This window comes from Peromyscus maniculatus, chromosome 23 (genome assembly GCF_049852395.1).
Source record: "Peromyscus maniculatus bairdii isolate BWxNUB_F1_BW_parent chromosome 23, HU_Pman_BW_mat_3.1, whole genome shotgun sequence".
Taxonomy (NCBI): Eukaryota; Metazoa; Chordata; class Mammalia; order Rodentia; family Cricetidae; genus Peromyscus; species Peromyscus maniculatus.
The window spans coordinates 26,328,332-26,353,590 of NC_134874.1; the positions used below are offsets into that span (position 1 = coordinate 26,328,332).

General features: G+C 52.0%; 1 protein-coding gene across 1 annotated transcript in view; it reads right to left on the minus strand.

Moving 5' to 3' along the window:
* Eln (elastin) overlaps nucleotides 1-25,259 on the minus strand; it is a 38,805-nt gene that overhangs the window by 12,278 nt on the left and 1,268 nt on the right. Inside the window, exons 2-23 of the mRNA XM_076560328.1 lie at nucleotides 25,132-25,203; nucleotides 23,547-23,582; nucleotides 22,707-22,739; nucleotides 18,540-18,569; nucleotides 16,991-17,026; nucleotides 15,577-15,678; nucleotides 15,151-15,312; nucleotides 15,007-15,069; nucleotides 14,279-14,326; nucleotides 11,764-11,835; nucleotides 10,724-10,753; nucleotides 9,886-9,957; nucleotides 8,476-8,517; nucleotides 8,028-8,072; nucleotides 7,703-7,750; nucleotides 4,943-5,032; nucleotides 4,794-4,853; nucleotides 3,693-3,860; nucleotides 2,544-2,597; nucleotides 1,985-2,074; nucleotides 1,296-1,343; nucleotides 831-920 (exon numbers count right to left, since the gene is read on the minus strand). Coding sequence (XP_076416443.1) covers nucleotides 831-920; nucleotides 1,296-1,343; nucleotides 1,985-2,074; nucleotides 2,544-2,597; nucleotides 3,693-3,860; nucleotides 4,794-4,853; nucleotides 4,943-5,032; nucleotides 7,703-7,750; nucleotides 8,028-8,072; nucleotides 8,476-8,517; nucleotides 9,886-9,957; nucleotides 10,724-10,753; nucleotides 11,764-11,835; nucleotides 14,279-14,326; nucleotides 15,007-15,069; nucleotides 15,151-15,312; nucleotides 15,577-15,678; nucleotides 16,991-17,026; nucleotides 18,540-18,569; nucleotides 22,707-22,739; nucleotides 23,547-23,582; nucleotides 25,132-25,203 — 1,491 coding nt within the window. The remainder of the gene's footprint in view (nucleotides 1-830; nucleotides 921-1,295; nucleotides 1,344-1,984; nucleotides 2,075-2,543; nucleotides 2,598-3,692; nucleotides 3,861-4,793; nucleotides 4,854-4,942; nucleotides 5,033-7,702; nucleotides 7,751-8,027; nucleotides 8,073-8,475; nucleotides 8,518-9,885; nucleotides 9,958-10,723; nucleotides 10,754-11,763; nucleotides 11,836-14,278; nucleotides 14,327-15,006; nucleotides 15,070-15,150; nucleotides 15,313-15,576; nucleotides 15,679-16,990; nucleotides 17,027-18,539; nucleotides 18,570-22,706; nucleotides 22,740-23,546; nucleotides 23,583-25,131; nucleotides 25,204-25,259) is intronic.

Consider the following 25,259-nt stretch of genomic DNA (forward strand, 5'->3'; position numbering starts at 1 on the left):
ACTGCAATGCAGATGTGTATGTCCCCGTACCATCTCCATCCTTTCGCTTTCCTTTTAAAATTCACACTTGTTTATTTATTTGTGTGTGTGCATGCTCGCATGCTCCCCAGCACACATTTGGGGGTTAGAAGGCAACTTGTGGGAGTCATTTCTTTCATTCCAACATGGAGGTTTCAGGATTTGAACTCAGGTAGTCAGGCTTGGCTGCAAGTGCCTCTCTACCCACCGAGTGCCCCTTCTTTCTTTGCAGTACCGGGAATGAACCCAGGCTCTTCTGCACGCTCAGCAAACACTCTACCCACCACTCAGCCACACTCCCAGCCCTAGCTCCTTTCTGAAAGAAACACAGAAGGGCAGTTTTCTCCTGGGTGTCGGGGGAGGGATACAGAAGAGAAATCTTCCGATGGGAGAACAATGACTAGGGCGTCCTTGAATGCCAAGGTCTTCGAATCATCTCCCTTTGACCTCTGACTGGTGTATGGGAAAGGACCTACGGTCACCTGAGCGAAGGGTCCTCTGTTGGTAAGGAACTAGACATGCCTCAGAGTAAAAGGCAGATCACTCCACTCTGGGTGACCCAGGGATCTCTCACAGAGCTGGCTGAGACTCCCACAGTATGGAGAGGCTTGCCAGAGATCAGCAACAGGGTCCCTACAGAGTGCTCCCCCTCACTCAACTACTTTAGGGGAAAGGGTCCCCCTCTTCCCCACTCATCTCTGGGGTCAGTTTTCCTATCTGTAAAATGGGGTCAGTTTTCCTATCTGTAAAATGCCAAGCCCCAATCCCATAAGACCATACAAGCCCATCTCAGGATGGGGAACACAGCTCACCTGGCACTCCCCCAGTGCCCGGTACACCTGGTATTGCTCCTGCTCCTGCACCTGGCACCAGGCCTCCCAGGCCTCCGGCTCCACCAGCACCTGGAGGAGAGAAGAATAAACACCAGTGTTCACCCCATCCATCCATCCATCCATCCATCCATCCATTCATCCATCCATTTATCCACCGCCACCCACCCAACCACATGTATATGTGTATGTGTGTATGGATACATGGAGAGGGAGGTGGGGGGCAGGATTGCCTAGCATCTTCAACACACTCCTTTGGAGTGAGCTGGTGAACAAGGTACCAATAGTCTGAATAGCAAATGGCCATGGTGGAAGAGCTGAGCGTGCCTTAGAAGGCAGATGGGGGCTGTGGATTTGCATCTTGGCCCTGGAGGCCCAAGTGTGAGGTTGCTCTGCCCTCGCTTAGAGCCTAGAGAGAAGGGCATCGGACAGGGCAACGCTACTCACCGTACTTGGCAGCTTTGGCGGCAGCAGCAGCGGCTGCTTGGCCTGCCCCTGCAAGGAAAAGAGAAGAGCAGGTGGGTACATGGATAGATGGGTCAAAAGGGCGGAGTAGTGGGGGGACAGGTGGTCAGGCAGGCAGGGGAGTAGTATGTAGTTAGAAAGATGGATGGATGGGTGTGTGAATAGATTGATGGATGATATATACATGGAGAGATGGATAGGTAAATGGATGGATACACAGATGGCTGGATAGACGTATGTGTATTTGTATGGGTAGATAAATGGATGAACAGGAGATAGATGATGCATAGATGTGTGGATAAATGAGATGACTAGGTGGATGGATACATGGATGAATAGGCAATAGATTAATGGGTAGATGGATGGATAAATAGACGAGTGGATGGATAACGGATTGATAGATAGATGGTTGGATAGATGGATGGACAGATAGATAAATGGGTGGACTGATGGATAGGTGGAAACATAGATGGATGGGTGCTCTTTTGCCTGGATTGCTGCTGAGCAACGACCATAGCTTTCCCTGCCCTTAAAGGCTATGAAGATGACCTCTCCCTTCCATAGCACACCCAAACCCACATCCACTCTCCAACTCCCTGCATGACTCGAGAGCCCTGCTCCTTCTCCCCCAGCTTCTCAAAGATAGAACTAAAGCTCACGGGGAAGAATACCTCCGAGTCCAGCTCCAGCTCCAACACCATAGCCAGGAAAGCCCCCAGCACCAACTCCATATGTTGGAATGCCAACTCCACCTCTGCCTCCTGTGGAGGAGAAAGAATCCAATGAAAAGAGACTCCTGTGAGGCTGGGCAAGCTCTGGAAGGATGCTCATTGGCTGGGAGAAAGGATGCGATGTATGCTTCCTTTAAGCTGGTCCCTGAGGACAGGAAACTGGGGTTCCTGGGGTCCCGGACCAGTCTCCTCCATGAAGTATGAGTCTTCTCTGGTTCTCTTCCCAGGGTGTGTGGGAAAGCATCGCTTTGTTATGGAGAAGTGAGTGGGTTTACTTCTGTCGTTTGAGAGGACTTTAGCCAGAGCATGGAAGGGTAGGGACACTATATAGACTGGGGATGCCATCCTGGGATGGCCCTATCGCTCAGCAGCATGGCTTCATAGTTGGAGACAATTGGAGAGACACAATCTATCCTGGGACCCAATGGCTCCAAGTAGCTCTGTTTGGGACTTTCCCTGGGCCAGCGGAAGCCGGTACAGGGATGGCCAGGGCACTCACCATATTTGGCAGCTTTGGCAGCAGCTTTGGCAGCAGCAGCTGGTGACACAGCCCCTGGGGAGATCAAGAGGGACAGGGATCAAGACTGCCCAGGAGAGAATGGAGGAGAGATGGTCAACGTATACCTCTCGGTCTACCTGTTACTCCATCTTTGTTTATTATCTGTAGAGCTGAGATACTTGTTCATCCACTCATCTTCTATCCCATCTCTGTTTATCCTTCTGCTGTCTGTCCTTAGATCTCATTCCACCCACCTACCCATTAACTCTCTGTCCATTTGTAGATTGATGGATTAGGAAGATAAGTAGATGGATAAATGTATGCATGGATAAATGGATAAATGGAAGGATGGAGGAATGAGTAGATGGAAACCCATGTATCTATCACTTAGTCACCTGCTGTTGCATCCATCTCCCCATCAGCTTACCCACCCATCTGCCTGTCCGTCTATCAATAGCCTACATACCCACCTGCCCATGTACTCATCAGCTTGTCAATCAGCCTGCCTATCTGTCTCTTCATCACCTTAGCCACCTACTTGCTCCTGCATCCATGCAACCATCCACGCATGCACCCAAGTATCGATGTATTTATTCCTGCATCCATTCTTTGAAGCACCTATGTAGCTTCCTACCTGCATGCCTATCTGCTTTTCCATCTACTGATGCATCTTCCCTCACTACTCTTAGCCCATGTATTCACTCATTTTTATATTGATTCAGCCTCTGCTCACTCTCTCCTTGGTCAGTTTAACTGCTCATCTACACGACCACTTCTATGGCTACCCACTTGACCATTTACCAGTCTGTCCACTGACTCATCTATCTCTCCTTTACTGAGAGAACCGACTTAGCTAAGGATGGGGGCATATTAATGAAAGGCACGGTTCCTGCCTCGGCAGCATACTGTCAGTTAGGAGGGAAGTTGGAGAGGCTGCTGTTGCTGGAAGCTAGTTAGAAGGTTGTCATAGTCCAAAAAAGGAGGGGATTAGACTTGGTCAAGAGTATGTATAGATGAATGAATGAATAAGACTTAGGGAGCACCCAAAGTCTTGGCAATACTCTATATTGCACATACACACACACACACACACACACACACACACACACACACTCACTCACGCGTGTGCACACACAGAACCCAGCTTACCTGGTCCACCCACAATGCCTGGGCCTCCAATACCAGGGCCCCCAACACCTGGGATGCCACCAACACCAACACCTGGGATGCCACCAACACCTGGGATCCCAACACCTGGGATCCCAACACCTGGGACCCTAACTCCTGGTCCACCAGGTACTAAGCCTCCAGCAGCTCCTGTAGATGGAAAGAGGATTGTCTCAGACTGAGCCTTGTGGGGACCTCTGCAGGCCTCCCAGGGCAGATGTATAGGTCAGCTTTGGGACCACAGTCCAGATGCTGAGTGCAGCATCACATGCAGATGGGTTGGTGATTTCTCTACAAGGATCCAACTCATCAGAGAACTGGAGATGGACTAAGATGGAGCCCAGAGAGACCTCTAGTTTGGATATGCAGCTGGGAAGAACAAAATCAATTCCAGAGAAAAACCAAAATATCTGCCTTAGGCACCTAGGCTGTGGTTTTGTGTGTGTGTGTGTGTGTGTGTGTGTGTGTGTGTGTGTGTGTGTGTGTGTGTTTTGTTTTTGTTCTTTTGTTATCATGTTTTATTTTGCAGTATTGGGAATTGGAACCAGGACTTTGCACATGCTACCACTCTACCACTGAGCCACACCCCAGTCCCTCACTGGGGGATTCTAGGCAGGGGCTCTACCACTGAGCCACACCCCAGCCCCTCACTGGGGAATTCTAGGCAGGGGCTCTACCACTGAGCCACACCCCAGCCCCTCACTGGGGAATTCTAGGCAGGGGCTCTACCACTGAGCCACACCCCAGCCCCTCACTGGGGGATTCTAGGCAGGTGCTCTACCACTGAGCCACACCCCAGCCCCTCACTGGGGGATTCTAGGCAGATGCTCTACCACTGAGCCACACCACCCCAGCCCCTCACTGGGGGATTCTAGGCAGGTGCTGTATGGCAGCATTTCTTCCTCTACAAAGTCCATGCAGGGTAAGAGCTTCCTTCCAGGCAGAGTGACCAGGATGGACAAAAGCTTCCCTTTGGAGAAGGTCAGAGTGCCCTAGGTAATCAGAGGCAAAGTCTCCCCCTCTTCATGGCTCTCCCATGTTCATGCAGAGCCCCAAGCCTGCTGCTTCTCAGGGGACACTCACCATACTTAGCAGCCTTAGCAGCAGCCTTTGCAGCAGCTGCTGCTGCGGGAGTCCCGGCGCCTAGGAAGACAGACAGGCCCAGAGGGTGAGGCTCTGCCCCCGTGGCTCCCCCGAAGACACCTCCACCCTCCAGCTGGGAGAAACATTACCTGCAATGCCTCCAATCCCGGGAATCGCTCCAGCACCACCAGGAATGCCAGCCCCTCCAACACCAGGGAGGACTCCAGCTCCTCCAGCACCTGCTGGGACAGAGGGGGCACCATGTGGCTCCCTGGAGCTGTTTCTGGGGCCAGAAAGGAAGGCTCCAGTGGTGCCAGCATGGTGTGTGTGTGTGTGTGTGTGTGTGTGTGTGTGTGTGTGTACGAGTGTACTTGTGTATGTACATGAGTGTCAAGGCCGAAGTTAATCTTGAGTACATTGCCTCCAGAATTTTTTCTTTTTCCCCTTTCTCACAGGTATGTACATGTATATGCATGTTTTTCCATGCATGCAGGAGCACATGCATGTGGGTGTTCATGCATCTGTCTGTGCATGCATGCAGAGGCCCAAGTTTGATGTCGGGGGATCATCCTTGATGATGTTTTACTTTATTCATCCGGGCAGACTCTCCCAATCAATATGGCTAGTCTTACAATGTGGCCTGACTCTGAGGAATTCTCCGTCTCTGCCTTCCTCGGCTGGAATTACAGGTGGGCCATTGCATCTGGCATCTCTGTGGGTTTCTGGCTGGGTGGGGAGATCCAAACTCCAGTCCTTATGCTTACAAAGCGAGCACTTTAACCACGGAGCCATCTTCCCAGGCCCCGTCTTGATTTCTGAGACAGGGTCTCTCACTTTTACCCGGACTGTGCCGGCTAGCCTGGCTGGCCAGTGAGTCCCAGGTACCCACCTGTCTCCACCACTCCGGCGCTCCCTCGCCTGCCTTTTTAATGTGGATTACGGGGCACGGGACTCAGGACCTCATGCTTGGGTAGCAAGCACTGTGCCGACTGAATTATCTCCCTAGGCCCCTTACTGACTGCTTTTGTGAGACAGGGTCTCAACTAGGTAGCCCAGGCCAGATCTCAATCCTGCTGCTTCAGCCTCCTGGTGGGATGCTGGCTTTTTACCCATCATCCTCTCACCCAGAAACAAGCCTCAGTATCTCCAGATGGGCTTGTTTGGGAAGGTTCCTACCCCAGAGTTCTTGGGTTTGCCCCCAAAGTGTCCGTTTTGACACGCTTATTAAGGGAGTCCAGTGTTCACAGACAAATCCCCTTCTAATCACGGCTACATACCGAGAAACCACAAGCTCCGTTCCTTGGGCCAGAGGGGCCCCCAAAGGAATGCCGAAGGCTTCCTTTCCCTGTGTTCCAAAGACTCAGCCAAATTCATAATCCAAGTGTCTGGCCGCCCGGCTCTGGCAGCCTCTCTCTCCAGGCTCTCCAGCTCCCATTTCCCAGCTATTCCCACCAAGCCCCGTTTGCCAAGGGGCCTCTCTCTGTGCCTGGAGAAAAGCCTGGGGCCCTCTACAGGGCAGGATCAGTTCTTCCTCTAACTTCTGCATCCCTCCCTTCAGCTGGTAGGGTCTTCTGTCCCCACTCCCCCTGACCTGGAAACAGGAAGGCCTCCTGGGTTGGGGAGAGAGGAGAGGACTCTGGCTCTAGTGAGCTGACCTCCATCTGAAGCAGGAAGAAGATGCCCACTCTGTCCACTGCAAGGACATGGAACTGCCACACCACACTCCCATATCCACAGCTAGGCTGTCCAAGGGATTGTGCGCTTGGGAAGGGTTATATTTTTGTAGTGTATGTGAAATAAATGTATAACATTAAAAAACTTTTATACAGGTACTGCCTATATTTCTCTCTCTAATCACCGTCACACTCATCCTTATGCTTGGGTGCCTCCTTCCTCTTTTATGTTTTGAGAAGGGCCAAAGGGCCTCATGTAGCTCAGGATAGCCTCAAACTTGTTATGTAGCGAAGGAAGGCTTCAAACTTCCAATCTGCCTGTCACCCTGCCCCTCCGCCCCCAAATGCTGAGTCTTGGTTCTTTCTCTCTGACCCACAGGGCAAACGCCACCTGTATGCTAAGGCCTTGAATGATGGGTTACTTCCTTCAAGATGTTTCCCTCACCCTCCCCAGGGAGAAATAATGGCTTGCGGCCCGTGTCCATACCCCTTGAGATGGGTGGGTGGAGAAAGGGGTGATGGGTGCAGGAAAGGAAGGATGTAGGAATGGAGAGAGGAAGGATCAGGGAGAGATAGAAGGAGGCATAGATGGAGGTGTGGGTGGAGGATGGAGAGTGGACCGAGGAGGGTGGGTGAATGGGTAAGAGAGATGGCGGGAGGGAGGAATGGGTGTGTATATGTGTGTGTAGTTAGGGAAGGGGCAGGTGTGGGAGGAAGATGGGTAGGGTTGATGGATGAATAGGAGATGGATGGAGGGACAAGGAAGAGAAGGGAAGATGGGTGGGTGGATGGACTGAAGGAGGGTGATGATGAAGGAAGGATGAGTGAGAGAAGAGTAGGGGACGGAGGGAGGGTGAAGGATGAATGGAGAGGAGTGATGAAGGAAGAGGTGGAAGGGAGAGGTGGAGGGATGGGTGGAGGTGGGATAAGGGAAAGAGGGAGGTGTGGAGCAATGGATAGAGAGAAGGAGGGATGAATGGGTGGAGAAGAGTGATTGAGGAACAGAGGGGTTGATGGGTGGGTAGGGTATGGATGGATGAAGGAAGGGACGGAGATATGGATGGATAGATAGATAGAGGGATGGAAGGAAGGAGAGGGAGAGCATTACGTATGGGTCATGTTGAAAAGGGTGATAAGAAGGAGACACAGAAACCATCTGGCTTGTTTTTCTTCTAACCATCACAGGATGGGGGAGTTGGGGGCCTGGAGGCTGGCAAGGGTATCTAGAAAACTCACCATACTTCGCTGCTTTAGCTGCTGCTGCCGCTGCCTGGGATCCGACCCCTGGAAGAGGGGAGGTGAGAGGACCCTAAGCATGGTGCTGGTGTCCAGGTATCTCCAGAGTCCCACGCTCCCAGTCCCACAGACTCCCAGATGTAGCTGGGCCTTCTTAGCCAGTAAAGGCCAAAGAGCTGTTCCAACCCAGATCAGAGTCTAGGCTTGGCCCAAGGTCTTCATGCTGGATGGGTAAGCTTGTGTTTTGGATAGTTCCTGGCACTGGGGGGCGGGGCGGTATTGGTGTCCCTTTGGCTGGAAGCAGGTGAGATTCCCACCCCCTTACCTGTCCCTGTTGGGTAGCCAGCCTTGCCGCCTGCACCAGCCACTCCTGTGAAGAAGATGCTTGGTTGTCACTCACACAGACCTCGACACTCTGCCCTCCCCTGTTCCACTAAGCTGGAGTCTCCTCCCGTCACCTCCAACAGAAGCGTATACAGATACAAAAATGCATAGGGGACACCATCCCATTTTACAGACAAAGATATTGAGTCTTAGACAAGGGATAATGGCTGGCTCAAGGAGTTGTGATAAGCAAGAGGGCCAGGACTGGATGCTGGGCCAAGTCCTCTGTATCAGTCTTTGTTCTTTGAGAATTTTTATTCTGGCACCTTGCCCCTTCTCCAGTCCAGCTGGGCACTCTCTTGGCCCTTAGCTGGGGTCTCAGTACCCTTGCCAGGCCCATAGAGCTGGAAAGGCTCAGAACACCACAAATCCATGGGGGTCTTACTTACCATAGGGCAACTTCCCATTGGTGTAGGGAAGTCCATAGCCACCTGTGGACAGAGCAAGGGATGGGTGGAGTGAAGAATCAGTGTGCGGATGGAAAGTGAGAGGAGACACAGGGGTGGGAGGAAGGGGTAGGTAGAGTATGTGGGTGGATTGAGGGATGGATGTATAATGCAGGAGAGGAGGGTGGATGGAGTTATGAATTGGTATCGGGAAGAAGTGATGGATGGGTGAATGGAAAGGCATAGGCAGGATAATGGAGAGATAAATGGGTAGGAGAGGTGATGAATCCCCAGGGAAGAATGGGTGGAGAGAAAGGGTGATGGATGGATGGATGGATGGATGGATGGACGGACGGATGGCCAAATGGATGGACAAATGGACAGATGGACGGATGGATGGATGGATGGACAGATGGGCGGACAGATGGGCGGATGGATGGAGAGACAGATGGACGGATGGATGGACGGACGGATGGATGGATGGATGGATGGACAGATGGATGAATGGATGGATGGACAGATGGACAGATGGATGGATGGATAGATGGAGGGAAGGAGGGATAGATGGTGAGGAAGGGGTGATAGAGAGATGGGGGAGACGCCTTGCTCATCTCCCATCTACCTGAATGGACAGACCTCCCCCCTCCACAGGAGCTGTAACACCCTCTTGAGGATCATCAGCTGTTGTCTATCAGGTAGAGCAGGAAGAAGACACCCGCTCCTTTCCAAACCTCAGTCCCAGCGTGGTCCCTGGGATCTGAGTGTCCACCTTGTGCGCATGCTCCCCACAGGGGCGGCTGTCTGGACTGACGGCTGTGGCAGAGGTGCCGGATAGCTAGACATAGTAGCTGCAGTGTGACTAGGGTGGGTTTCCCCTTCTCTTCTCCATTCTTTCTTGATTTTGTAACTCACTAGTAGCCCAGGCTAGCCTTGAAACCACATAATCCTCCTGTTTCCAGCTTCCAGAGTGCTGGGGTTACATCCTAGTCCAACCATGCCTGGCTTTAAGTGGTAAGTCTTGTAATTTGTGTGTGTGTGTGTGTGTGTGTGTGTGTGTGTGTGTGTGTGTGTGTGTGTGTGTGTGTGTGTAGGCATGGATACCACTGTGTGCAAGTGGAGTTCCTATGACAACCTCAGGTATGGGTCCTCACCTTCCTCTTATTTAAGGAAGGGTCTTTGTTGTTTGCTGTTGTGTACAGTAGGGTCGCTGGCCCATGAGCTTTCAGAGTCTCCTGCCTCTGCCCCCATCTCATCATAGGAGTTCTGGGATGACAGATACACGCTGCTGCAGCTAGCTGTATGTGGGTTCTAGGGATTAGAACTCAGGTCTTCACACTTGTGCAGGAAGAGCTTACCCACCGACCCGTCTCCCTCCACCCCGACCAAGCCTCTTGAAACCTAACTCCGGCTTACCTGGCAGCTTCGGGGCTTTGATGGGGTAACCCAGGGGGACACCAGGCTGCTGTCCCCCAAAGGGCCCGACACCTGCAAGGACAGAGAGAGTGAACCAAAGCCCTGGGCTCCCGTGGCGGCTTCTTCTCACCCCCTGCCCATCAGCCCACTCTGCTCACGTGGAGTGAATTCATTCCCCATGGCACTCTGGAACTGTCCTGCCTAGAGGGGCCTCCCTGTCTCTCTGTCAGGGGTCTGAGAAGCACTCCCCAGTGATACTGACTGGTGGGAGTCGAGAGACACGCCCTACACTCATCTGCGCTGACCTTAGGCAGGGCTGGGTGTCTCGGTTCCTTTTGGATCCACATTGATGGAGATTGGGTTAGAGCAGTGGTTCTCAACCTTCCTAACGCTGCGACCCTTTAGCACAGTTCCTCATGTTGTGGTGACTCCCCCCCCCCCACACCATCATAAAATTATTTTCGTCGCTACTTCATAACTATATTTTTGCTGCCGTTATGAATCAGAACACAAATACTGATATGCAGGACATCTGATAAGTGACCCCTGTGAAAGTGTCATTCAGCCCCCAGAGGGGTCACAACCCACAGGTTGAGAACCACTGGGTTAGGCGACCATGGCCTGGGACTGATGGCACTTTGGGCAGAAGCCTGGCTTTTGATGCTTTTTCTTTTTTTAATTTTCAGAACGTGGGTTCTGGGGATTGAGCTTAGGTCCTCAGACTTGTATGTGAGAAGCACTTCCCCAAGCCTTGCAGTGACAGAGATGAAGGAGATGGAGCAGGTATGGCTAGGCTTCCGGGTGTCTAGCTCACTCAGGGAGAGCAGCTTCAGCTCACCTGGGATTCCGGCAAAAGCACCACCTCCACCTGCAAAGACAAAGAGCTGTCACTGCGGCCCAGGGCTGAGTGTGCAGGGCTTCTTTTGTTTATGCTGGACAAGAGATCTACCACTGAGCCACACCCCCAGCCCCTCACTGGGGGATTCTAGGCAGGTGCTCTACCACTGAGCCACCCCAGCCCCTCACTGGGGGATTCTAGGCAGGTGCTCTACCACTGAGCCACACCCCAGCCCCTCACTGGGGATTCTAGGTAAGTGCTCTAACACTGAACCACACCCCAGCCCCTCACTGGGGGATTCTAGGCAGGAGCTCTACCACTGAGCCACACTCCAGCCCCTCACTGGGGGATTCTAGGCAGGTGCTCTACCATTGAGCCACACCCTCAGCCCCTTACTGGGGGATTCTAGGCAGGTGCTCTACCACTGAGCCACCCCAGCCCCTCACTGGGGATTCTAGGCAGGTGCTCTACCACTAAGGCTCATCCTGCCCCCATTCATTCATTAGTTCTTTGTTCTCATTTTATTTATTTATTTATTTATTTATTTATTTATTTATTTATTTATTTATTTTTGAGACAGTGTTTTTCTGAGTAGCACAGGTTGCCCTGGAACTTGGTGATCCACCTGCATCTGCCTCCCAGGTGCTGGGATTAAAGGCATATACTACCATTGCCTGGCTCACTAGGTATTTCTAAGCAGGTACTCTACTACTGAGCCATACCCCTCGGCCCTCTTTTTACTTTTAATTAGCAACAGTGGCCCACTAAGTTGTGGAGGCTGGCCTTGAACTTTCAAACCTCAGACTCTTGAGTTGCTTGGGATTATAGGCCACGGTTACTCTGTGGGCTTTCTGAGTGGCATTCTGCCCTTCCTTGCCACAGAAGCAGGGCTGGCTGGGACATAAGAAGGACCTCCCTGTCCCCACAGGAGTCCCCCAATAAGCCTAGAATCCCAAGGTTTCCCTTACACCCAGGCCAGTGTGCTGCACAGGCTGACAGAAGGTCCTACCCTGGCCCCCAGCACAGGTGCCGATACATACCTGGAGCCTTGGCCTTGACTCCTGTGCCAGTGGGAACTCCGGGGAGCACCCCCACACCTGGGAACCGAGCTCCTGAGTGGGCAGAGACATGGGTGACTGTGAGGGAAGGGGTACTCTGCTTGGCAACCACTGCCCACCTGAGGCCTCTTAACCAATCCATCTCAGTGCTAATGGCCAGTCACAGGCGGGACTCACGGGGCAAGGAAGTAAGGACCAGTTTGTGGGGACCTTCTTCCTCTGTGTGGCTCAAGCTGAGAGGATCCTCTCTCTCTCTCTCTCTCTCTCTCTCTCTCTCTCTCTCTCTCTCTCTCTCTCTCTCTCTCTCTCATCTATCTATCTATCTATCTATCTATCTATCTATCTATCTATCTATCTATCTATCTATCTATCTATCATTATTTCTTGGTGCTGTGAGTTGAATCTAGGGCCACAAATATGTACTAGCTCCTCACTGGGGGATTCTAGGCAGGAGCTCTACCACTGAGCCACACCCCAGCCCCTCACTGGGGGATTCTAGGCAGGAGCTCTACCACTGAGCCACACCCCAGCTCCTCACTGGGAGATTCTAGGCAGGTGCTCTACCCCAGTCACACCCCAGCCCCTCACTGGGGGATTCTAGGCAGGTGCTCTACCACTGAGCCACACCCCAGCCCCTCACTGGGGGATTCTAGGCAGGGGCTCTACCACTGGGCCACACCCCAGCCCCTCACTGGAGGATTCTAGGCAGGTGCTCTACCACTGAGCCACACTCCAGCCCCTCACTGGGGGACTCTAGTCAGGGGCTCTACCACTGAGCCACACTCCAACACCTCACTGGGGGATTCTAGGCAGGGGTTCTACCACTTAGCACCCCACACCCCGCAGTCAGTGCTCTTCTTACTTTTTGAGACAGAGGCTGGCTAAGTTACCCAGGCTAGACTAGAACTTTTGATTCACCTATCTCAGCCATCCAAATGGCTGGGGTAGCATGCCTGTGCCACTAGACCTGGCTGGAAGATGAGACTCTTCATCCCAAATCCACTGAGTCCGATCTCAGCCTCGGTGGACCTCAACTGTAAGTTATAGAGCCATCGTGACCAAGCTTAGGGGAAAAGGCGCAGCGAGATCTATCGCCACACCACCCTGAATGTGTCTGATCGCAGAAGCTAACCAAGCAGGGTTGGGGTTAGTTAACGCTTGGGTGGGGGAGAGCATAGAGAGGCACAGCCAGTGTGACATGCCTTACAGTGGCTACCTCTCAATGGATTGGAATCTACCAGATGCCTCCCTCCTCTCCTGCCTCCCCTGGGGCTTGGCTGCCTCCACCAGGAAGGAAGGGGTGCTCTGTCATCAAATCCCTGAATCTGGGCTTTTGGGGGATTTCAGGAGGCCCTGCTGGATGGGGAGGTAGGTCCTGGCAGGGAAAGAAGAAGTGAGGGGCAGTTCTTAGGGGGTGTCCCGGAGGGCAGACTTCCTGGGCGTGCCTATGCCTGGTGACTCAGGGCTTTTGGGAAAAAGCTGGCTGCCCTACACGAGGGACTCCATCTGTCCTCAGAGGACTGGTTTTAAGGCTGTGATGAGGGTGTTGGCCTGGGGTGAGGGATTGGGTGGGGCTGGGGAAGCTGACCTTTGTTGCCAAGGACCTAATGTCCATTAAGTTGAACTTGGACACTTAGGCAAACAGTCACTGGCCTCAGCTGGTCTCAGATTTAGGAGGAGGGGGAGTGAGAGGGTACATCCCCAACTTCTTCCTTCCTTCCTTCCTTCCTTCCTTCCTTCCTTCCTTCCTTCCTTCCTTCCTTCCTTCCTTCCTTCCTTTCCTTCCTTCTCTCTCTCTCTTTCTCTTTCTCTTCCTTCCCTCCCTCTCTCCCTCCCTCTCTCCCTTCCTTCCTTCCTTCCTTCCTTCCTTCCTTCCTTCCTTCCTTCCTTCCTTCCTTCCTTCCTTCCTTCCTTCCTTCCTTCCTTCCAGATAGAGTCTTAGGTAGTTCAGGCTGGCCTAAAATTTGTTATGTGGCCAAGGATGACCTTGAACTCTGGATTCTTCTGTCTCCACCTCCCCAGTGCTGGCATTACAAGAGTGCATCACCATTTCTGGTTTATGAGGTGCTCTGGATGGAACCCAGGGCTTTGTGTATGCTAGGAAAGTATCTTTATTTTATGTGTATGGTGTTTGTCCTGGGTGCATGTCTGTACACCACATGCATGCCTGGTGCCCTTGGGGAACAGAAGAGTTAGAGATGGTTGTCAGCGGCCATGTGGGTGCTGGGAATTTAACCCAGGGTTCTCTGGAAGAGCAGCCTATGCTCATAATCACTGGGCCATCTCCTTAGCCCCCTTTTTGTTTTTTGAAATAAGGTCATAGTAAGTAGCCCAGGCTGGCCTCAAACTTAAGATCCTTATGCCTCAGCCTGCAAAGTGCTGGGATTAAAAGCATGTCCCACCACACCTGGTTTATGTGACGCTGGGGATGGAATCCCTGCTAAGTAAACCCTCTATCAACTGAGCTATGCCCCCAGCTCATCCTTCTTGTTCTCACCTGTGCCTGGGAGTACTCCGCCGGGGTATACACCCGGAAGACCAACACCTGGAGACAGACAAAAGGACAAGGAACCTTAGCAGAGGTGCGCTCATCCCACCAGACAGCGGCAACAAGCGGTCCTGGACTCGCAAGCCAGCGTGCCCACTGGGGCAGCTAGAGACAGAAACAGCCTGACCACAGCTCTCCCTGCCCCATGCCAGAGAGCCTGCAGCTCCTTCCGAGCACTGATTTAACCGTCTTCTGGAGCCCGCGTCCACAGCCTGTTGACGCAGCCCAGCCAGCCCACCTCAAGTCTAAAGGCTTCCAGATGTTCGCCTTGTATTTAACCTGAAGTCACTTCCTAAAGAGCACGGGGCCAAATGAGCACCAGATGGGGGGCCGCAGGATGCTGGGCTCCCCTCCAGCCCTACCGGGAACAGCTGTGGGCCCTTCTGTCCTGACTCAACATTTAAAACCTCAGTTTCCCCATCTGTGATCCAGAGCCTGTCTGTGAGGTCTCTTTGTGCTCCAAGATCATACGAAATTTTTAGAAGTCAGGTCAAGTCACCCAGCTCCATTGCCCAAACGGGCCTGCTGCTTTGGATCTGGCATGTGGTGTTCCCTTCATCCTCCAGCCAGTTGGGGACGGGGGTGGGGGCAGGCTCTGACCTCTGCAGACTCCTAGACCCCTGACCTCTCCCTGACCTCTAACCTCCATCCCCCCCCCCCATAGATTCTGCACTGACCGGGAACCTTTCCAGGCTTGACTCCGGCTCCGACTCCAGCTCCGACTTGCGGCACGACGGCACCTGAGCGGAAGGGATTGTAGAGCTGACGCTACCCGGGCCTGCAGGCCCCACCTTGAGCGGACTCAGGTCCGGCCACCATACCTGTTGATACTCCTAAGCCACCGATGCCACCAATACCACCAACACCACCAGGGAGGCCGCCAACTCCAACACCACCAGGGACGCCACCAACTCCAACACCACCAGGGACGCCACCAACTCCAACACCACCAGGAACACCACCAACTCCACCAAGTCCCGCCCCTGCATAGCCAGAAGCAGGAGAGGTCTGGGGTCAGACAGAGACTGTGCCTTGAGGGCCAGGTGTTAAGGTCTGGTCCTGTCACCGAACATCTTCAAGACTTGGGTGCAACTAGCTGCCCACATCATCTCTCCAGGGGAGGAGGATCCCCCGCCTCCCACCCCAATTCTATCCCCTGGGTCTGGATGAGGGAGAATTCTCTGAGAATTTCAGACTCTGGGAAAGCTAGGTGGCTGATGGAACTATCCCTAAAAACCGCCACTCACCGGCTTTGGCGGCAGCTTTATAAGCCGCAGCAGCCCCCGCTGCTCCTCCAGGCACCAGAGCTCCTGCCCCTGGATAGGTACCTGCGGGAAAGGCCCCCAGACCTGTGGAGGAGAGTGTAACTGAGGTCCTGAGGTCCGGAACTGCCACGCTCAGTGGGAGCTGCCAAGCCTCAGCCCAGCCTGGACCCTTTCACTCAGGAAGAGTATTCAAGATTCTGTGTCCCCTGAAGGTGTCCCGTGTCACACGGTGGCCCCTGCTCACCAGGATGGGAGCATGTATTAGAGCAGCGGTCCTCAACCCATGGGTCGGGACCCTTCTGGGGGTGGAATGATCCTTTCACAGGGGTCGCCCAAGACCATTGGAAAAGAGGTATTTTACATGTGATTTTAAGTAGCAAAATACAGTTATGAAATAGCAATGAAAATAATATAGTGTGTGGGGGTCGCCACACACGAGGAACTGTATTAAAGGGTCGCAGCATTAGGAAGGTTGAGGACCACTGTGTTAGAGGATGCTCATATGCCTAACTGCTCAGCTCAGCCTGACAAAGATGTGTGCATCTTTTTAGTTCTTGAGACAAAGAGTGGCTATGTATGTAGTCCAGGCTGGCCTGGAAATCATTATGTAGCTGAGGATAACCTTGAACTCCTTAATCCTCCGCCTCCCAAGGGCTGGGTTCCCAGGTACCTCACCACAGCTGGTTTATGCAGAGGGAAGCCAGAGCAGGCAAGCCCAGTCTCAAAATGTATGTATACATATGTAAATACACATATATGTATATATACACACAAATGTATATGTATACAAATACATGCATATACAAATATTTTGTATACATGCATAATATATGTATATTACTATTTACATATCTGAGAAAAGGTCTCACTATGTAACTCTGGCTGTCCTGGAACTCCTTATGCAGACCAGGCAGGCCTTGAACTCACAGAGATCTTCCTGCCTTTGCCTCCTGAGTGCTGAGATTAAAGATGTCTGCTACCATGCCCAGACTCAGTATTTTTTTTTTTTTTTTTTGAGACAAAGTCTATATAGCCAGGCTAGCCTGGGATTTGCTATGTAGTCCAGGCTGGCCTTGAACCTCATATCATTATACCATGTCTCCTCAGGGCTAGTATTCTAGGCATGCACCACACCATTCCTGGTTCCCAGATTGCTCATATGCCTTTTCTGGTGGGCAGATCTGGGTCTTTGGGAGACGCCTCTCTCTAGTCTCATCTTTATATTACAACTATCCCCCTAGGCAGCTTCTTAGGAGCAGATGACATTGGTGTCATTCTTCATCCATGTTCTCATCAACACGTGTCTCCTGCTCTGTGCTCTGACTGCTGTTTATCCCAGGCAGGCTCCCTAGGCTGCGGTGAGAAGCGAGCATCTTGCTCAGGTGTTCACACTAACCTGCCCCGGGGCCAGCACCTGCGAGTCCTCCAGGGCCTGGGAAGAAGAGAGAGGAAGAGATGTTAAGGGTGTGGATTTCACAGCTGGGCTCCTTGTAAGATGAGTGTCATCATGGAATGGGGTGGGGGTGCGTGTCTAGGCTGGTCCCTATGTCTTTGGTACTTTGGTGGTGGAGGGTCCTGATGAATCTGAAACCATCACATGGTGATCAAATGTTATGTGTGGAGCTGACATGACTGTCTCTAACAAGTGTGATTAGCCTGTGCATCTCCTCGGATGCCTGGCAACTGGCAGGATCCAGCTGGTTGTCTATAAAGGCGGAAGTGGTCTGTAAGCAAACCCTCATCCCTCCCAGGCCAGCCTTGCTCCCATTGGTAGCTGCCACCCCAGGCATCTTCTCTGCTTCCTTGATGTTATGTCCTGACACAGACCCCTCCCCTCCCCCTGGATCTGTAAGTGTGTCTCTCCCCACTTCCTGCTTTCTGTGTTTTGAGACAGGGTCTCCTGTAGCCCAGGCTTGATTCAAACTCGCGATGCATCTAAGGGTAACCTTGAACTTCTGATCCTCCTGCCTCTACCTCCCAAATGCTGGGATTTTAGGCAGTTACCAGAAAGTCCAGTTTATGTGGTACTAGGCTTGGAACTCAGGGCTTTATACACGCTAGCTAAATTAGGGCTATATGAGCTGTGCCACATCTCCCATCCTGGAAGTCCTTCCCGTACTACATCTAGCCAGCCTTCCATCCAGAATCCTCCTTGCTAAGATTCATGAGAAGCCAAATGGGTCCCTCTGGCTCTCTCCTTTCCACATCTGGGCCCGATCACTGCTTCTCCTCCTCCAGGAGACATTCCACGGCCTTGGCCTTGACCCATGGGCTCAGTTAGGTTGGAGTTTTGGAGGCTTGCCTTGGCAGGTTTGTTTCCAATTATGGGAAAAATCTCTCTTGCCAGCACCAGCTCTGGTGGTGGGGTCTAGAGTTGTAGGGCAAAGTCCTCTAGGGACTCCCCAAAGCCTAGGGTCTGCTGAGCCCTGAGGAGGGGGTCTACCTGGCTCTCGTGGGATATTATCTTTCCTCTGACCAGCTTTCCCCACCATCCACTAACTATGAGGGCTGAGCATGTAGCTCAGTAGATAGAGTGACTGCCAAGCATGTGCAAAAGACCATAAGACATACATATACATACATATATGCATGTATATATTGCAGACATCCATAGGACGGGTCTGGGATGAGCCATGTAGTATGGTATGGTGGTGGGCAGGGGCTGGGGCTGCCTGGATCAATCATTTCCTGGTCTCACCTCCCAGTTCTGTCCATAGCTTCTCTCAAGCTTTAGTCCTGTTTTCTATGCTTGCAGAGGATAGGGGGCATGCTCAGATCTTTCCCGTCCAGGGGAGGGGCTGAGAGGACAAGACTGAACAGGAAGTAGGAAAGAATGGGGTGAAGTTGGTGGGGGCAGGCCTGGTCTCTACTGTCGCCAGCTTGTTACTGACAGCCAGTTTATTCCCGTCGCTTGCAAGCCTGTTCTCGATGTCTTTTGGACTCACCTGCTCCAAATGCTCCCAGAAGCCCAGCGCCTGGAGAGAGGGAGAAAGAGTTAGAGTCAGATCCCAGCTGGGAGCCCAGAGCCTTACTAGCGAGTCCCGTCCTCCCCCCCCCCCCCCCCCCCCCGACCGAGTCACAAAGTTCTAGACTCAGATTCTGTTGCCCCTTCCTGTGGCCTGTGTAGATGAGGGAATCACCTTACCTTTTTTGAGCCTCACTTTCCCCATCTTTATTATTATTCTTAAAATGATAATGAAAAGATTTACTTATTTTTAATTGTGTGGATTTGTATGTGTCTGTATATGGGGTATGTGCACTCGCTCACGGACACCAGAGGTGGCAGATCCCCTGAAGCTGAGATACAGGCCACTCTGGGCTGCCTGATAGGGTGCTGGGAGCTGCACTTGGGTCTTCTGTAAGAGCAGTGTGTGCTCTTAATCACGGAGCCATCTCTCTAGAACCTTGAATGATAACCTTCAAAAGATTTGTTTATGTCTTATGTGGATGAGTGTTTGGCCTGCTTGTATGTGTGTGCGCCGTATGTGTGTGAGTGTTAGGTGCTGGTGACAGTCCGTAAAGGCAGTCGAATTCCCTGGAAGCAGGGTTACATGTGAGCTATCATGTGTGTGCTGGGAACTGAACCCTGGTCCTCTGCAAGATCATCAGGTGCTCTTAATTGCTGAGCCATCTCTCTAGTCTTCTCTACTTTTCTTTGTGAGACAGGGTTTCATGTAGCTCTCGCCGGCCTTAAACTCAAGAGGCAGCCAGTATGGCCTTGAACTCCTGACCCTCTGGTCCGTCCCTCTTGGTTGCACATGCCTCCATGCTTTATTATGTGGTGCTGGGGATGGAAGCTAGGGATCTGTGCATGTTAGTGCTCTACCAACTGAGCCCCACACCCAGCCCTAGCCTTTTTTTTTTTTTTTTTTTTTTTTTTTTTTTTTTTTTGAGAAAGGATCCCACTGTATAACCCTGGCTGGCCTGGAACTTGCTATGTAGACCAGGCTGGCCTCAAATTCATAGATATCTGCCTATCTCTGCCTTTCAAGTGCTAGGGTTAAAGGCATTCTCTCTCTCTCTCTCTCTCTCTCTCTCTCTCTCTCTCTCTCTCTCTCCCTCTCCCTCTCCCTCTCCCTCTCCCTCTCTCTCTCTGTGTATATATATATTTTATATTTTATTTTTTTCTGCTTTCTTGACTTAGTGTCTCACTGTGTAATTCAGGCTAGCCTTGAACTTGCATATAGCCCAGACTGACCTTGAACTGGTGGCTTTCCTGCCTCAGTTTCCACAATACTTAACTCACTCTGTAGCCCTGGTTAAACTTGAACTCCTGATCCTCTGGCCTCTGCCTCTGGAATGCTGGGATGACAGGCTTGTGTCACTACGCTCAGCTATCTGCCCGTCGACTTGTGGCTTTTCCCATGATCCCTATCTTCTTGGGGGCCACAGAGCTTGTGAACAGGAAGCGCCTACTGTGTGCAACCTGCCAGGGTGTCCCCTGGGTACTCATCCTGGCTCCTTCCTGTCCTTGCCTATACCCCTTGTTTGTAGTGGCTGGCCAGCCGGCTGGCCTCCAGCTGGTGCTCTGGGTGTGGGTAGTGCTGGCTTCCAGCTGCCTGGTCCCCCACTGAGAGCTCAGGCAGGGAGGGGCCAGCCTACAGCACCCACATGGAGGAGCAGCTGCCAAGCCACCCACCCTTGCTCCCAGGGGATTAATTGTTCCCAAACACGATCTGTACAATCCCTGCACCCCATCCCATCCTGCTTGGGCAGGCCCGGACATCCCTCTAGCCAGGATGTGGGGACCTTCACAAGCCTGTTACAGACTTCAGTCTATCCCGAGGCTAAAAGGCGACTGCCGGAACTGGACCCAGTAGCACATGCCTACCATTTCAGCTACTCAGGAGGCTGAGGCAGGAGGATCTATATTTCAAGGCCTGTCTGGGCTCTATAGTTCAAGGTCAGCCTGGGCCACCTAGTGAGACCCTGTATTAAAATAAAAATAAAATGGCTCAGTGGATGAAGGCACTTGTCACTAAGCCTGAAGACATGAGTCCCATTATGGGGACCGACTCGGTGGAAGAAGAGAATTAACACTTGGAGTTGTCTTCTGATCTCCTCAGGCACACTGTGGTACATGCATGCTGCACCCATAATAAATAAATATGCAAACCAGTAAATAAACATCATTTTTGAAGAAACGTAAAAAGAGGTCCAGGGATGTAGCTCAGTGGCAGAACACTTGCATTGAACGTAACAGACCCTGAGTTCCATCCTTGGCACCACAAGGAGAATTAACAAGCCACGAGATCGCCTAGCCTTACAAAACTCCCAGTCCCCAGGACCTAGCTTGCCCAGATGCCCCGTCCCTTTCCTCCCTTGCTGGCCCTCACCCTGGTCCCTTTCCTCCCTTGCTGGCCCTCACCCTGAAGTTTCACAACTCCTGTAGGCTTCCGTGAAGGGGAATCTGCTTCTCACACATTCATTAGTAGTTGGGTCATCTGTCATCAGGATTTTGTAAGAGCAGTTGGACATCTAAACTGTCCAGGAGCATGTGACTTTAAAGCCAGGGTGGCAGGCACTGGGTGGGGATGCATTTGCCACATACAGAGCATCACACATGGGGGAAGGGCGTCAATATGACCAGGATGCAGTTGTGTGTGTGTGTGTGTGTGTGTGTGTGTGTGTGTGTGTGTGTGTGTGTGTGTATTAAGAGGAGTGAACACAGGGTTTCCAACATGCTACTCCTGAGCCATGCCCCCAGCCCCTCACTGGGGGATTCTAGGCAGGAGCTCTACCACTGAGCCACACTCCAGGCCCTCACTGGGGGATTCTAGGCAGGTGCTCTACCACTGAGCCACACCTCAGCCCCTCACTGGGGGATTCTAGGCAGGTGCTCTACCACTGAGCCACACCCCAGCCCCTCACTGGGGGACTCTAGGCAGGTGCTCTACCACTGAACCACACCCCAGTCCCTCACTGGGGGGATTCTAGGCAGGTGCTCTACCACTGAGCCACACCCCAGCCCCTCACTGGGGGATTCTAGGCAGGTGCTCTACCACTGAGCCACACCCCAGCCCCTCACTGGGGGACTCTAGGCAGGTGCTCTACCACTGAGCCACACCCCAGTCCCTCACTGGGGGGATTCTAGGCAGGTGCTCTACCACTGAGCCACACCCCAGCCCCTCACTGGGGGATTCTAGGCAGGTGCTCTACCACTGAGCCACACCCCAGCCCCTCACTGGGGGATTCTAGGCAGGTGATCTACTGCTGAGCCACACCCCAGTCCCTCACTGGGGGGATTCTAGGCAGGTGCTCTACCACTGAGCCACACCCCAGCCCCTCACTGGGGGATTCTAGGCAGGTGCTCTACCACTGAGCCACACCCCAGCCCCTCACTGGGGGATTCTAGGCAGGTGCTCTATCACTGGGCCACGCCCTCAGTATTCTTTCTACTTTTTATTCTGAGACAAGGTCTTGCTATGTATCTGAGGCTGACCTCTTTAACTCAGAATCCTCCTGGCTCAACCTTCTAAGTATCTAAGCTTAGAGGTGCGTACCACCAGACCATGACCTCTGCCTGCTTCTTATCCAAGTGTTTCATTGAGAGACCCCCCCCTGCCCTCCTTTACCACCTCCTCAAAGCTGAGAGTGGCCACTGCTGGCAGATCCCAGCACTGTTGATAAGACAGAACTATGAGTTTTTTTTTTTCTTACTAGAAAGTTCCATGATCTAGACACAGCTGGAATGGGGCTGGGAACAGGCAGGGAGGTCATCTGGGGTCAGGGTCAGGTTTAGCTTAAAGTCGAGCTCACATCTGGGTCAGAAGTCAAATGTTTAGATATAGTGTCTGGGGTCTTTCATTCCAAGTGCTGCCTTATAGGGGGCCATGGGGGCCTCAGATTCTGCTTTGCCTGAAGCATCAGGGTTGTTTCTGGGTTTGTGAGCAGAGGGCAATCTCCGGAAAGCTGGTACAGTGGGGCTCATGCAGGACACAGGCCATTGAACTGCCTCTAACCTCCTGTCCCTGGCCAACTTGTAGCCTGGCTTTAGCCTGTTGATACCCGGGGGCTTTCACTGCCTACAGCTTCCTTCTTTCGGCTCCCTTGCCTGGAATGGCTCTGGGAATTCTGCCTTCCCCATTTCAGGGGCCTTACTTCGATCTTACCTGGTTTAGGTGGTTTTCCTCCAGGTCCCAGAGCTGCAGAGGGAAGAGATGAGAATGAATGGTAGGGAAGAGGTGACTCACCTCTCTCTCTCTCTCTCTCTCTCTCTCTCTCTCTCTCTCTCTCATCTGAGACAGGGCTTCATCATAGCCCAGGCTGGCCTCAAATTCGAGATATAACCAAGGATGACTTTGAGCTCCTGAATCTCCTACTTTCACCTCCCATGTTCTGGTACTACAGACATGTACCCCTTCCATCTCTTAGTACTTATACTTTGCTTAACCCTGCCCCACAGTAGAGGTTGAGAGTTGCATGTAGGTCTCTTCCCCAAGTGCTAAAGAAGATGTCCAGAGAGTCCTCTTGCTTGGACATGGAGCCCCTGGGGGCCCATCTCTCCCTCTGGATTTTCCATTGAGTGACAGTTTGTTTTGAGACTGTCCTGTGTAGCTCAGGCTGGTTTCGAACTTGCTATGTAGTCAAGGATGACTTTGAACTCTTTGATCCCCCAGCTTCCACCTCCTAAGTGCTGGGGTTATAGGCATCTCCGGCAATTTCTCATTCTCCCCCCACCCCCTCCAAAGGAGTTACTCTCCACCTGACAGGAATGTTAGAGAGGAGATCAAAGAAATATAAAAGTAGGTAGAGGCCCTCAGGGAGAACAACAAAGGTAGAAGGTCCTAAAAGGGCCACTGGGGTTTTGTTCTGAAGTAGGTCTCTTTCCCAGGGGATGCTCAATCTGTCTATCTGGGATCTCTTGAAGACCTCAGGTCTAATGGTGTGTGTTGGGGGGTCATAATGGTGCCCAGATCCTTTCATTGAGGAGTCTAAGGCTACCTTCTTACCTCCTCCTCCTCCTCCCAGGCCTCCGATACCAGCCCCTGGCGTGTGTTGAGAGAGAGAAATATCAGCGATTAGTATCCAGACAAGTCACACCCCACCACCCACTGTCAAATTCTAGCCGCAGAACTTTGGGCAAGTCAATATCTCTGACCCTCAGTTTCTTTTTCTGTCTTACCGGCTCAATAGCCTCCTGTCAGTTTGTCCGGGGATGGCACTAGCGGGACTTCTGAGTTCCTGTCAGTTATTTTCTTTCCATTGTGTGTGTGTGTGTGTGTGTGTGTGTGTGTGTGTGTGTGTGTGTGTGCCTGTGGAAGCCCAAACTTGATGTCTAGAGTTATCCTCTATCACTCTTCCACCTTATTCATTGATGCGGGGTGTCTCAGTCAAACTCATAGCTCACCAGTGTGGATAGCTCGCCTGCCCGCCGATCACAGGCGTTTGCCATGGCCCCGAGTTTACGAGGTGCCGGGGCTTCACACACTCTAGGCAAGCACTCTACCAACCAAACCACATCTCCAGCTCAGTTGCTCTATTTCTCTTTTCTGTTATTTGCCTCCGGTGGGTTGCCAAGAGTGGGATTAAGGCTTCGAGGACTGCGAACCGTCCGATGACGGGAATGTGTGAAGGCGCCAGCCTTCTGACAGCGGGGATTATGCTCCATCTTGTACAATATTTATGCTCCTAATAGCTGCTCTGTTAGCAGCCTTCTTTAGGGTGGAGACTGGGTCTTGCTGTGCAGCTCAAGATGGCTTTGAACTCTTGACTTTCTGTGTCTGGGATGCTACTGTTACAGATGTGTGCCTTCAGATCTCGCGCCATTAATTGCACTGCTTTTTTGGAGGCAGGGTCCCACACAGCCCAGGCTGGCCTGAGCTCTCTCTCTCTATCCATGATGGCCTTGAATGTCTGTCCTCTTGAGTGCTGGGATTGCAGGCATGCACCACCATACCTGGTTATGAAGTGCTGGGGATGGTACTAGGGATTCCCACATGCTAGGGAAACACTCTGCTAACTGAGCCACATCCCCAGCCTGGTTAACGTCTTCAGAAAGTGGACCTGACTTGGAGGTCCTCGGTGCCAGGAATCTAAATGTTAGCACACCTCTGGCCCATGAAATAGCTCTGTGGGTAAAGCCCACATGCTGCCACACCTAACAGACTGAGTTCCATTCCTGGGACCCACATGGTGGTAGGAGAGATCCAATTCCCAAACATTGTCCTATGGAGCTGGGCATGGTAGCATACGCTTTTAATCCCAGCCCTCCAGAGGCAGAGGCAGGTGAGACTCTGTGAGTTCCAGGCCAGCCAGGGATACATAGTAAGACTCTATTTCAAAAACAAACAAACAAACAAACAAACAAACAAAAAACAAAAAGAAAAACAAACCAAAAAACAAAAAACCAACCAACCAACCAACCAACCAAAAAACAACAAAGCAAAATAAACAAAAAGAAACAACCAAATGAAAAAAATTGTTCTCTGACCTCCATATGCAAATGTAATAAAAATATTTAAAAATATTCTATTTCTCGTGAACAGTCCATCCCCATGTGTCATACATAGGTGTGTAGAAACTTCATTACATTACCTGGATAATAGACTCCACCAGGAACTCCACCAGGCACACCTCCTGGAACCCCTAGAAGGAAGGAGGTAGACTCTTTGATTAGTCAGGCTTATCAAACAATTTTTTTCCTTTTGGCTTTTTGAGACAGG